The sequence below is a fragment of the Stylophora pistillata genome, chromosome 13 (assembly GCF_964205215.1).
Source record: "Stylophora pistillata chromosome 13, jaStyPist1.2, whole genome shotgun sequence".
NCBI classification, from domain to species: Eukaryota; Metazoa; Cnidaria; class Anthozoa; order Scleractinia; family Pocilloporidae; genus Stylophora; species Stylophora pistillata.
In genome coordinates, this window is record NC_142531.1 from 9,002,168 (window position 1) to 9,015,559 (window position 13,392).

The 13,392-nt window shown below is 40.9% G+C and overlaps 1 protein-coding gene and 1 pseudogene across 1 annotated transcript; one reads left to right on the forward strand and one right to left on the reverse strand.

Moving 5' to 3' along the window:
- Positions 1 to 1,686: 1,686 nt before the first annotated feature.
- LOC111332387 (glutathione hydrolase 1 proenzyme) lies at positions 1,687 to 10,516 on the forward strand. The gene is made up of 8 exons (XM_022937706.2): positions 1,687 to 2,001; positions 4,320 to 4,753; positions 5,307 to 5,499; positions 6,354 to 6,658; positions 7,327 to 7,451; positions 8,391 to 8,578; positions 9,693 to 9,933; positions 10,046 to 10,516. The coding sequence occupies exons 2-8, from the start codon at positions 4,339 to 4,341 to the stop codon at positions 10,313 to 10,315; spliced, it is 1,737 nt and encodes a 578-aa protein (XP_022793441.2). The 5' UTR covers positions 1,687 to 2,001; positions 4,320 to 4,338; the 3' UTR covers positions 10,316 to 10,516.
- A 1,250-nt stretch (positions 10,517 to 11,766) lies between these two features.
- Positions 11,767 to 13,392, reverse strand: part of LOC148717495 (uncharacterized) — a 3,936-nt pseudogene continuing 2,310 nt past the window's right edge.

The following is a 13,392-nucleotide window of genomic DNA, read 5'->3' on the forward strand; positions in this document are numbered from 1 at the left end:
TTTTAGCGTTTAAACTCTGGTAATAACTAACGAAATCAATCTGATGTAAATAAATCGATTTGACAATGGAGGTACGCTAGACGTGATTGTATTGTAAATCTCTTTACCTTTTTAGTCCTCTGTAGATGTTGCATATTAGGATAACTGCTGAGTGTAGAGGCGTGTCGTATCCAACAGTTCGCAATGAAAACAAGGAGACATAGACACTGAGTGAAGTTGAACAATCTTGACACACACGGTTTTCTGTTTTTAAACTTCGCGCACGATCTCGAGGCTGAGATAGACAAAACTCGGTTTCAGTCTCTCTCGACACAGAAAAAATCTTCACCTGTTTTTAAAAAAAACAGTACATTCCTTTTAGTGGTAGTCTCCCTCGCAGCCGTTTTTTTTGGATATCACGCAACGCTCCCCCAAAAGAACGACTGCTGACAATCGAACTACATTCCTTTCTCCGAATTGGCCAATCACAGCTCAGGTTCCATTTTCAGGAACCTTTTCGCGCCAGACTCACCTTTTGAGACGTCCTATCAGACATCGTTTTCCATCGCGATCCTCATGTGGAAAACACAAGACAAATGGCGGTGCTTGAAGGAGCTTTTCGTAAAGCGTCGTCAAAGTTCAAAATGTTCGAGCTTAATGCTCACCAGAAGCTTGCAATTAAAATATTTTAGTCGAGAAAGAAGATGTTTTTGTTAAGTTGCCAACAGGATCCGGGAAATCGTTAATATATCAAGCACTCCCGCTCATGTTTGACCATGTTACCGATGAAAGTGGTCATATTATTGTTATTGTTGTTGCGTTGTACCAACGTGCGGAAACACGTACTCGATAATTCGGGCCGATTTCCTGTACCGGTGATAAAAAGCCACGAACATAACTAATCGGGTTCGCTCCAGCTAGCAGCGGACTGGCAAATGAAGAAGTATAAGTAGTGTAGGAGACGTTGGCCGACCTAAATTGCAATGTTCTCGAAGCTTCGCCCGGTTTGTTGACGGCAAGCACGAATTTCAGCCAATCACGAATGTGATTGGCTGAAATCAATATTGAAAGCGGTCTAGATTTTCCCATCTAGACCGGCATCTCAGTCTAGAAAAAAAAGGTACAAAGAATATAAAAAATTGGCATATAAGACACAGCCATATAATAAGCATCTTATTAACCGAGCTAGGTCGGTCTGTATGGGAGAATCTTGACCTCGGTCGCTGGTACAGACCTCACTGCGTTCTTGTTAACAGACCTCCCGTGCGGTTAACAAGAACTAAATATTAAACTGTTAAAATGCTTCTTCTTGGTGTAGAACTTCTTTTCTTTCATTAAACTCCTTTTGGGCACCCGAAAGAGAAATTTCACTTGTACTTGAAGTAGACTGCAGGTCTCCTTTGTAATTTTCAGTTCAGGTTTCGATCCCAATAGTTAGCCTATGACCATTTATTTTTTCCTTACAGAGGAGAAGCTCCTCGCCGGAGCCTCTCCTCTTTAAGGAAAAGAATATCCGACACAGGATCTGTGGGGAAAAAGGTTCACCCCCATTGTAACCAAAATTAAGGGGGATGTTCCGAATGGGAGTGTCGATTATTTTTCACCGAGTATCTTCATCACAGCTTGGTTGGCGGGAAAAGGCGTTCGCGCTACATAAAGAGCTTTTAGGGGGTGGGGGTGGGGGTGGATGCGTTGCGTGACATTCTACAGACCGTCTTCATCAGGAGACGAAGTAAACATTGGGGCTCTCAATCCCTGTGTTCATGTAGCGGCGATTTCTCAAATTTGGCTACATATTTTTCCACCGGCTACCTCTAACTCGAGTGGCTAGGCTGTGAAAGAGGGAATCCTTGCAGTTAAGAAGAAAAACTCTTATAAAGACCGAGATCGCAAATAGCACTGGGACAGGAAACACTGGGAAGTCTCGTGACTATCATATCGCAGTAAAGCCGTGGGTTAAGTGACGAGTCCATGTGAGAGGAGAGAGCCAACTTGACGGCAAATTCCTTATCAAATACCGAGGTAGAATTTATTTCTTCTTCATTTTGATATGCAGTTCTTAGTTAGAAGAGAATATCTTCGCACTATGATGCACGCGCAGTAATCGAAGAAAATCAGAAATATCCGCGAAATATTTCGCAAGCACTGAATTAACAATTTGGCCTGTTGGATAATAAATCTCTTATTAAACGGTTTGTTATGTAGTATCGCTGAGTATTTTTACTCGTTGTTTGTATTTTGACTTGCCTGCCCTGGCCCTATGGGCTCGTCAAAATATACGGCACAACTCAGCGATACTACACAACAAAACGTCAGGTGAGATATATTTATCCGTCGAAATCCGGACCGTTTAAATGTATCTGTAATCGATTGTTTTGGCATTCCACCGAATGTCCACCGCATACGTCAGAAACTGCTATCATTTTATCGCAGATCGCAAGAATATCTCTCAATTTTAAATTGTTATTATGATGGCAAGAGCTTTGCAATATTAAGAAAGTGCTAGACAGAAGTTCCCGTGTAAAAAATCACCATTTGTACATGGAGATTTCTAGGCGTGGAAATTTCGATCAAGCTCCCGGTTTATAACACACTTTAGACATTTTTCATGTGCTCACAACAATTTTATTATTCGTTCCAGTCCTCCACACGGGGGTACGCCTGACGCTTACAAAAAACCAACAAACGATCGCGTGTCCAGTACGCTTGATCCTCCACATTTCTACATAATTTCCAAATTTACAGTTGAGAGTGGTCATATAAGTGATTGATGGATTGACGAAGGAATGACATCCTCTCCAGTAACCAACATAAAAGTAAAAACGAAACCCAATAGTCTTGAACCTTTGGTGTGACTATCTCATCGATAATTATCGAAGCTTGCGTGACGTGGTGTGATGTGTTTGAAAATTAACATCCGTCAAATATGTATGGGTTATTGGCTGGATATTGGCCGTGTCCCTTTTTGCGTTTTTATGGACCGAAACGAAGGTGAGGTCCATAAAAAGGCAAAAAACGAACGAGGCTAATATCCAGCCATCTTGAACGAACAAGCTAGTCAATGAATTATTTATTACATAGCAAAAACATTTCTCTCTCTAGTCGTTATAAGAGTCAAGAACAAGTCGCTCAAAAGAAAGTCAACTGTGTTTGTAGCTCAATAAACCCGCGAGGATCATTTATATTTTCGTTTTGACGGTTTTTTGCTACTTTTTGCGACTTCATCGCCGACACTTCACGCACTTTTTTTTCTCGCGCGGAATCAAAGTAGGCAACCCGAACGAGCAAAAAGACCGGGAATTTGCATGTCACGTTTCGATAGCTGCATACTACTTCATAGTAAGTGTTTAATCACTTCACACAGGCTTAAGTCGACCAGGTCGGTAGCTGTCTGTGTTCAAATGACATTTCGACTGACATGCCCACAATCCTCGACAAAATTTTATGTCTAGGGACACTTACGATAAAACGGTTGAAAACCTTAGAGCCAGAAGTTACCCCTTCCCCCTTTGCAAGCCAGACAAATTGTTTTAAACATTACTTTGGGGAGGTGAAGCAATTATCTTCACGAAAGAGCTGTTACAGAGAAATGTAGAAAAGAACCCTGAACTGAAAAGGGAAAAAAAAAAATCAGAATCCGACCATATTCGAGCCCATGCCTGAAAGATACCAGTTAGGCGCTTCTACTGTCTGAGCTACGAAACCGCAGGGAGCGAGGCAAATTTAGTAGATTTCTCGCTCTCAGACTTTTATTCAATAGGAATAAAATGAACTTAGTAATGATATCTGATCCGAGGGTGAAGTACAAATAAAGAAATGATTTTCCCAGGCGAGCTGTTTTAGAAGAAACTGCAAAAATAAAAAAAAAAGGAGAAAAATCAGCCCGTGACAGGATTCGAACCTATACTGCTGAGATAATTGGTTATATCAACTAAGTTGAAACTGTAAATTGGCCACCGTAACGAATAAAAAAGATGACGTTTCGAGCGTTAGCCCCAAGAAACTCAAGAAGGAGCTACGCCAGGAAATCGTTCTCGTTGCCATGTTCCCAACAATGGCGTAGCTCCGCTTTCTGCATATAAAACCACATACAACCCACAATTCCTCCATTCGCTCTGACGAAGGGCTAACGCTCGAAACGTCAGCTTTTTTTTCGTTACGGTGGCCAATTCACAATTTCAACTTAATTGATATAACCAATTATCTTGTTACCCCCACCGACGCAGCACCACAGTTACTTTAGAAACTTTCAGCCTCTATACTTCTGAGACTGTGCTTATTGGGCGCTACTTCCGACTGAGCTACGAAACCTTCTTATTGACTTCTTTGATTTGATTAAGGTGGGTATTTGACTTCAAGATGAGAAGAGGTCCGGCATTTGGTTTAATAATTTTCGTCACGGTTGTTGTGGCAACTGGAATCTTCCTTGCCTACTGGTTTACAAGAAATCAATCATGGGAAGAACATCCCTCCGGATATCCCGACTCCCTCGGCGGACCGTATAAGCACGCAAGCGTGGCATCAGACGCCGGCCCTTGCTCGCGCATCGGGAAGAACATTCTTCAGCAAAACGGTTCGGCCGTGGACTCCGCGATAGCCACGATGCTATGTGTCGGAGTTGTCAATTTACATTCGACGGGAATCGGAGGCGGTGGATTCATGCTCGTGTACAATGGGAGTGGTCGAATCGCCGAGGTGTTTGATTTTAGAGAAACTGCTCCAGCCGCAGCGACAAAGGACATGTTCAAGAATGCAAGTTACGAAGAATTGAACAGTGAGTAAATACTACGCGGACATTGAGGCTTAACAAAAGTAACGTCATATGTTTTGATGAGTCGATCGTCGGTAAAACTGTTGGTGGAATAACGTTCCCTTGGTGGAGCTTGAGAAGAGGAGTGGGGAAGGGGGAAAGAGGGGGGGAGGGGAGAGAGTGGTTGGCGCAAGACCCTATAAGGAAGCCAAACAAAATTGCGTCTGTCAAAAGTCTGCTTCTAATCCCAATCTGAATTGCGGTCAGAATGATAAATTTGCGCTCCTTTTTATTTAATGACTGACTAGGTTATTGTTCACGTAAGAAATTTCAGCTCAGCTATGCCAAAGAAGACGCGAACCTAGAAGAATAGGAATCCCAAAACAGTTGTTGGTCTCTATGACTTGAGTCGTAGACATCAAAACAGCTCTGTTAACACATGGTCGCATAAATACACTTCCCAAATACCTTTATTCTACAATCTTAACTCAGTTTCCGTATCATCTTTCGCGGAATTCTCTTGTGAGCGCTTCACCTGACTAACACTCTTTTTATTCGAATGCGTTTGTTTTACAAGGTACACTGGCCACAGGCATCCCAGGTGAAGTGCGCGGTTATCACGCGGCCTGGAAGGCGTATGGGCGGTTGCCATGGACACAGCTGGTGCAACCAGCAATAAATCAAGCAAAGTATGGTTTCCTTATATATCCGTCACTTTACTTGGCGATTTTAAAAAAAGAAGAAGACATTAGGAAAGATCCAGGACTGAGGTAAGTACCTTTTTCTATCACCTTATATTTACTGAATTGTGGGCTACACATTGGCCCAATGCCTAGAGCGCTGGAGACGGATCGAAAGGTCCAAGTTGAGCCCTCGGCAGTTCATTTTGTTAAGTTCCTGATCAAGACAGTTCACTCTAACAGTGCCGCGTTCGAGGTCCCTACTGTAGGGTGCGGTCCGAGTTTTATTTTTCGTTCGGATTTTTGCGCGCGGGCCACAAATCCGAGTGGAAAAAACGAAGTCTCGTAACTTTCCGTGCAGACCGAGAAAACGAAGTTAGGAAGATATTTATTGTATCTCTCCGTTTAAATTGAGGAGGAAGCCGTAAAATGAAAAGCGGCTCGCTAAACTGACCAAATGTAGTGCACATACTGAGTTGTACATAATATTAGTATAATTTCAGAGCTGAGCAAAGAGTTTCCAGCAATCTGATTGGTCGAGCGGTTCCTTATATGACGCTATATAAACCGCTCCACGCGGTTTATATAAAATCTTAAAGTAAAATGTTAATAAATGTTACTAAAATGTTCAGCTCTGAAATTATACCAAAACAATTATTCGCCTCAGGTTCGGTGAATATTGTCGAATAATCCCCTCGACTTCGTCTCAGGGATTATTCGACGATATTCACCGAACCTGAGGCGAATAATTGTTAAATAATGAGAGGTAACCTGTAATGAACTGGTATGTCATCCTGGATACCAAGCCCACATTATAAGGACGCTCGTTTCTCCACCCACGGGAAGATTGGAGACGAGCAGTTGTAGTTCTGGTTGACTCGGAAGCCGATTTTTTTCGAGACATCTCAAGCGATTCATTACATTTTACATTCCGTTTCCCACAGACAACTTTTTGTTGATAAGAATGGAAACCTAAGACAATTAGGCGACAATATCACCAACCTGCCATACGCGAGATCCCTCGAAGTGATACGAGACAATCCTGAGAGCTTTTACAACGGATCTTTGGCCAAGAAGATCGTCCGAGACATTAGAAAGCGAGGCGGAATCATCACTTTGCAGGACCTGAGAGATTACAAAGTCATCAGAAGAAAGGCGATTATCAACCAATTGGATGATATGAAGTGGTATACGGCTCCTCCACCCGCCAGCGGTCCTGTGATAACTCTCATATTGAACATTCTGAAAGGTATGGGTCAACAGAGTCTAAAAGGGAGTCTAAAAGGGAGACTATAGAAAATTGACTGCCGAAGTGGGGAGGGGGAGGGGGATAGAACTTTACAAAGCCTTGTTGGGGGGGGGGGGAAATCAGGTAAGTTTTATCGTCTTCGAACCTTTAGAAATCCTTATTACGACATCACATCTCCGTTGCTGATAACGATGTCAACTTCATGATACCGAAGTTTTTGCTCCTTTTATAGTGGTACACTCATGAATGAAAATATTGCGACCGTTTTAACGACCTCTTGTAGCACATCTTCAATTTGAAGAGCTGTGCAGAGAATTTGAAACGGAGCATGCGTTCGACTGATTGTCGAATGTTTCATTGGTTTTTAGACCGCTTCTTGATGTTAGAAAAACAGCAGGGTGGGTTCAATTAACAATGGCTTGCTAACATTGGCAATGACGTGCAAACAAAAAAGAAACAACAACAAAATACATCCTTTGAATTTCCCTTATGAAAAAATAGTAAATTTTTTACAGAAGTGTAATGAATCAAAATTCGGATATCAAAGTTTGCATTTGGCTGTTGGCCCTTTCTCAAAGATCAAGTGTGTAGAGTACTTTCTATTGGTGTCGGTGACTTGATGCTATGCAAGAAGTTACCTGAGTGATTGACGCTTTTTTTTTTTTTAGGTTATAACATGACTTCCGAGTCGCGTAATTCATTAACGTTTCATCGTATTATTGAGGCCTTCAAGTTTGGATTTGCTTGGAGATCACGCCTTGGGGACCCGGCCTTTAACGTCCACATGAATGAAGTAAGAAATATGGTAACAATTTATAATTACCAGATAACTTTCTTTAGTAGGGCAGACATACAAAAAATTGCGATCATGCTGTCTAATTGTAGGTTAGAACTTACTCAAATACACAAATGAATCCATGGGAACTTTCCAACGTGACATTGGCTTGCTGCATCATACTATTACTGAGGAAAGGCTGATAGTTTCGAAAGAAACTGTTTGGGGCTGCGTCGGTGGGAGTAACGAAATAATTTGGATATATCAACAAAGTTGAAATTGTAAATTGGCCACCGTAACGATTACAAAAGCTGACGTTTCGAGCGTTAGCCCTTCGTCGGAGCGAATAGAGGAACTGTGGGTTGTGTGTGCTTTTAAAGGCAGAAAATGGAGCTACGTTATTCATGTTTTTCTCGTTGCCATGTTCCCACCAATAACGTAGCTCCATTTTCTGCCTTTAAAAGCACACACAACCCACAATTCCTCTATTCGCTCCGACGAAGGGCTAACGCTCGAAACGTCAGCTTTTGTAATCGTTACGGTGGCCAATTTACCATTTCAACTTTGTTGATATATGCGAATTATTTCCCTATTACTGAGGAGATGACCTTGAACTTGCGCGCGCGTTTTTTTGGGGCGTTCAAAGGGGATGATGGTATTGTGATTCTCACCACAAGAGAAGACATACGAAATCATAATGATGGGGAATAAATGTGGGAAATAAAGGTCGTTAGTTCAAGTGTTGTTTGTCATTCACCACGTGTTCAGCCACTTTTGAAACTTTGATAGTGCATATACGTATTTGAATTCAAAGTGCGCGTATGCTCACTTTGAAATCCCCTCATTAATGGCAACTTTTTCGGATTAACGTGAGTGTTCTCATAAACAGTTGGACATCAGTCTCGTCGACGTCATATAAAGTAATCAAACTTCAGTTTCTGTGTTCACGTTTTACAGACAGTCTCCACGATGACAAATCAGACGTTTGCCGAGTTTTTGCGTCAAAAGATTTGGGACAACCAAACTCACAGCAACGCTTCTTATTACGGAAAGTTCCAGTTTGAAAGAGACCACGGTACTTCTCATCTTTCTGTTTTGTCTCCGGACGGCGACGCTGTGGCTCTTACCTCGACCATAAACTACTAGTAAGTTAACCCTTTACACACTAACTTTATTAGTATGTTTATTCTCTTTACAGTACCCTATACATTTGCTAAGGTGCTGACGAGGAGAATTTGTTTAAAAATCACGAGCTGCTTCAGTTGATGATGACTTCCCATATTCTTTTAACCTTCACGTGTGATTCAGGGGTACAATTGTACGGAGAAAGTAGATGCTAGTCCCCCTTAGGGGTGAAAGTTTTAAATGGTACCAGGATTGATGGTCGACCACTCAGTTAAAGTCTCATTAGCCTAACGTTTCAATGGAGGAAGATATTATCCCGGCTTACATTGTCCAAAGTGATTAAGAATATAGAATGATCTAGCCGGGAACTAAATATGAGTAGGAAAGATGTAAACAGATTACAAGTCTCATGAACCAGCCTAGCGGTTCATTACTCACAGAGCTTATCCCGGTTTACACGGCATGAAGTGATGCCTCCCAGTTGGCTCAATGGATAGAGCGCTGGACTGTTGTGCGGGAGGTCAAGGGTTCAAGCACCGGCCGGACCAACACTCATGGTCTTAAAACAAGTGAGAAGAGTATGCTACCTTTCTATAACATCAAGAAATGGTTAGATACTCTAGTCTTCTCGGATAGGGACGAATAAATGGAGTTCCCGTCTCCTGCAGGGTTAGGGGTAGGTGACGTTAATTTCCCACGCACGAGATTACTGTGTGATGGATGTCCTCCCCTGGGGTGGTTGCTGGGTTGGAATTGGCCCTGAAAAACCCCCATGTGGAGTGGTCAATATGTATGTATGTATGTATGTATGTATGTACTAAGAAGGAGTTTAGCAAGGGAGTCTATATTCGATAACAACCACCTCCTCCCTTTTCAATTCCTGAGGCTTTCTTGATAGTTCCTCAGTTTCCTCGTCTTATTTGCCGTATTGTGAAAGTATGAGCAAGGAATAGTTGCCATGTTTTCAACCAGAGAGAGCGAAAGTACATTACTATCATTAGATTTTCTAATCTGTTTTGATAAATTCACTCCCAAATACATCGCAAACACAACCTATGTTGCTAAGTTCCTCATAGTTTGAAGATGGTATGCTGTATAACTATTACTTTTTTTTCATTTTTTCTCACTCGATAGTTTTGGGTGCAAATTTCGTTCCACATTAACTGGAATAGTCTACAACAACGAGATGGGTGACTTTTCTACACCAGACCAGCTCAACCCAGATGAGATAAAACCGTCCAAAAGTAACTATATCAAGCCCGGAAAAAGACCTCAGTCCTCTATAAGCCCTGTTATTTTCACTGACGGAAGTGGTAGAGTGAAACTGGTAGCCGGCGCGTCTGGGGGACCACACATTACAACAGCGGTTTCCCTCGTAAGTTATAATTAGAACGTTTCACAGGAAACCAATTGAATTCTGTCTTCTAAGCTGCAAATTTCTCGTTGTTTGATCTGCTGATGAGGGATATTTTCTCTCTACTCTGCAGACGGTTGTGAACCAACTATGGTTGTCACGTGGCATTTCTAACGCTGTCAACGATCCACGAGTCCATCACCAGCTATTTCCAAATACGGTCATTATCGAAGAGCCTCCATACACTATTCCCCTAGGCATTCAAGATGGTTTAAGAGCCCGCAAACATAACGTCACAATGGAGAGTGAGTTTGCAGCAGTGCAGGCAGTAATTCGAAAAAAAGATGAAGAAATCTTTGGGAAAAGTGATCCGAGAAAGTATGGATGGCCAGACGGTTTCTAAACTGATAAACAAACTTTGATTTCCTCTGATAGCACACCAGTTTTAAAGGTTTGTTTCTTTTTGACTTACCACCTGGCAAACATTTTTAGCCGTTAGGGACATTTCACGCTGCGCCAGAGAGGATTGATACAAATGCCTAAAATTGCAGAATATCTTTGTAAAAGTTTTAAGATCTATGATGATAAAATTAATTTATTGCAACTCAGATCACCACTCATTCTTATACCTCTTGTCGGAGGACGGGGCCAATCCTCAAATAGCCGCTCCCCAGGCTCAGTTGAGTTGGCTGGCGTTTGTTAATCTTCTTGACGCATGTTACTCCTTTGAAGGTGCGGAACCGAATGCAGCAAATTCTTCACTTCTGCCCTTTACATAGGATCAAGTATCTACAAACCATTAAACCTAAAATGCCACACAAGCCATTCTATCACATAACGCATTTTTCTCCCTCAAAACTTGCAAGTCATGGAGAGGCATAAATAGATTGTGCTCAATAACTTTTGCCAGAGCAATTTTTAGCGTTTTTAGCAACTTTTTGTATTGCGAGCAACGGTCAGCAATCTAGAGCAACTTTTGCCTTCCTTGGCAACTTTTGAGTCAACAGAGTTAAAAACTGACCAAACCATCAAAAAGGTCTTTATCAAAAGGTTTTTTTTATCAAAACTGGTGAAAACTAAGGATGTCGTACGTTCTTACAAATAATTCATAAAATAACACGTGCGCCCACAAACTGGACAGCAGCTATCTAACGGGCGCCTACATCCAGCGGTTATTCGCTCCAACAATAGAGCTTCCCGCGCGTGCGAGGCATCACAATTAGAAGCTGAAATGTCTGACGAGGAAATAATTCCCCCTATTGAGGTTACCATAGCCGCTGGGGTAATTCTTAACAGTTCTGCAAGAGCTTCAATTTTTAGAAAGCGCAAAATTCACGTCAACGAAGGCAAATACAAACAACGAGAAGCGGTAGCTCGACCTCGTCCTCAGGGAAAGGAAACAAAACAGGCGCTTGGGATGGCGTGAAAGACTATCCAAAACGTCATTAGAAAATACTTTCTGTTATTAGTTACGTTGAGATCATATCGATCACAACAAATGATGTTAAATTACACATACAACGTCATGTTTTGAGTAGTAATCTACAACAAAATGACTGGCAACTTTTAAATTTTTGAGCAACTTTAGAGGAACTTTTGGGTGCATTGTCAAGCAACTTTTGCTGGATTTACTAGCAAAATCTATTTATGCCTAGTAATGGACACTTTTGACACCATTAATAAGATGAGAGGGGATAAGTGGGGGAGGGGAGAGGGGTAGAAAGTAGGAGACCCACTGTGAAATGAGAAACTGGGAGTGCTGCAATAATTTAGGCCAGAGCTGTTCAATACAAGAACGATTAATTGGATGATTTTCAGAGCAAAATTCTATAACTAAAACAAAGCTACTAAGGATGAGTGTTAAATCAAATTGATACTTTATTCAAACAATTCAATACATTTTTAAAATGTCTGTAGACAAACAAATAACTGTCCTTAGATTAAAAGATACTCAGTTAATTCTATAGACAAGCAATTAAATGTCTTTAGATTTAATACAGATATTCAGTTAATGCTATAGAAAAGCAAATAAATGTTTTTAGATTAACAGATATTCAGTTCATTCAATAGACAAGCTAACAAATGTCTCTTTACCTTCTCTTAACACTTGATCATATCCACATGTTAATTTGCACAATATAAATATTAAATTATTATTATACTGTTCTTTATACATTGCCCATTGTTCCCTAGATGCTGACAAGGGCAACTTGTTTAACAATAAAGAGCTTCTTAAGTTGGTGATCATTTCCTTTATTCTCATAACTTTAATGTTTGATTCAGGAGTGGTATTGTTAGGAGAAGTTAGATGCTTGTCACTCTTTGAGTTCAAACAGCTAAGACTGTAAATGAATGACAAAGTTACTTAACCACATCCCCCTCTTTACAAGAAAAACCTAAAATACCGTGACGTAATCCTTTACCGTTTTAGTTTCCCTCGGCACAGATTAATTTGTGGCCGAAATAAAACAACTACGTCACATACATTATTTTTAAGTGCATGGTCCATTCTCATAGTTTAAAACGCGGTGGTAAAATTATGTGGTTAAATAATATCCATCTCCACTACTAAGAAGAAATTGTTTGCTTACGATCATTAAATCTAAACGCAAAACTAATATCTAGGACTCCTCGATTCCAATCCGCTAACTTATTTTAAGTTTTGTCATCAAAAGAAGCCAATTGGGATAGTAAAAAGATTTCCAGATTAGCAGAAGACAATTTTTTGGGACTACCAAAAGTCTTGAAGTGACCGTACATATATTTATTAACAACTACTCAAATATCCGAATACGGTTGTTCAACAAATCAGTCACAACTATCCTACCATCACTAAGAACTGCTGTGGCTCTTGGACAGCTGAACTTTCCTGGCCCACTCCCTCCTTTTCCAAACTTTGCTATAAATTTGCCGCTCAGTTCAAATACCTGAACTCTGTGATTGTTTCTGTCACAGACCATCAGGTGTCCTGCCTTGTTAACTGACAAAAAACGAGGTCCATTGAACTATAAATATAGAGGCGAGACTATTTTTGCTCACTATTTCTATTTTTATTGTTATCTCATTGTCAATCAAATTAGTTTTACATATTTCCGCTGTTACATCATACAGCTATCTATGAAGCATCACCCCAATTCTCTGTTAATTCCCACTGCACCTGAAGAAGGCTGGTTTGGCCAGCCGAAATATAGTGCTCCGTCTTAAAATTTACTTATCTACGTTGTATCGGTCTTGCCTCTATATTTATATTTCATATTCGTTTTTTTGGGCCGATCAGATCATCGCTGATCCAACGTAAAAGAGTAGGAGTATTGTCCACGGTTGCCTGCTGAACATTTCACAGTCCATTGAACTGCCCATTCCCGTCCCCCTTATTTCCAAATCTGTACAAAAAATCACCATTTATATCAAACACTTTGATACAATGTTCGTCAAGGTCTGACATTATGAGATGTTTGTTATATTGAATACAGTGAGAAG

Bases quoted from the DNA above. Each gene is read 5' to 3' on its own strand.
- LOC111332387 (XM_022937706.2), top strand. From the start codon at position 4,339: ATGAGAAGAGGTCCGGCATTTGGTTTAATAATTTTCGTCACGGTTGTT. The intron at 4,754-5,306 runs GTGAGTAAATAC...TTGTTTTACAAG, and splicing joins AAGTTACGAAGAATTGAACA to GTACACTGGCCACAGGCATC. The intron at 7,452-8,390 runs GTAAGAAATATG...CACGTTTTACAG, and splicing joins TTAACGTCCACATGAATGAA to ACAGTCTCCACGATGACAAA.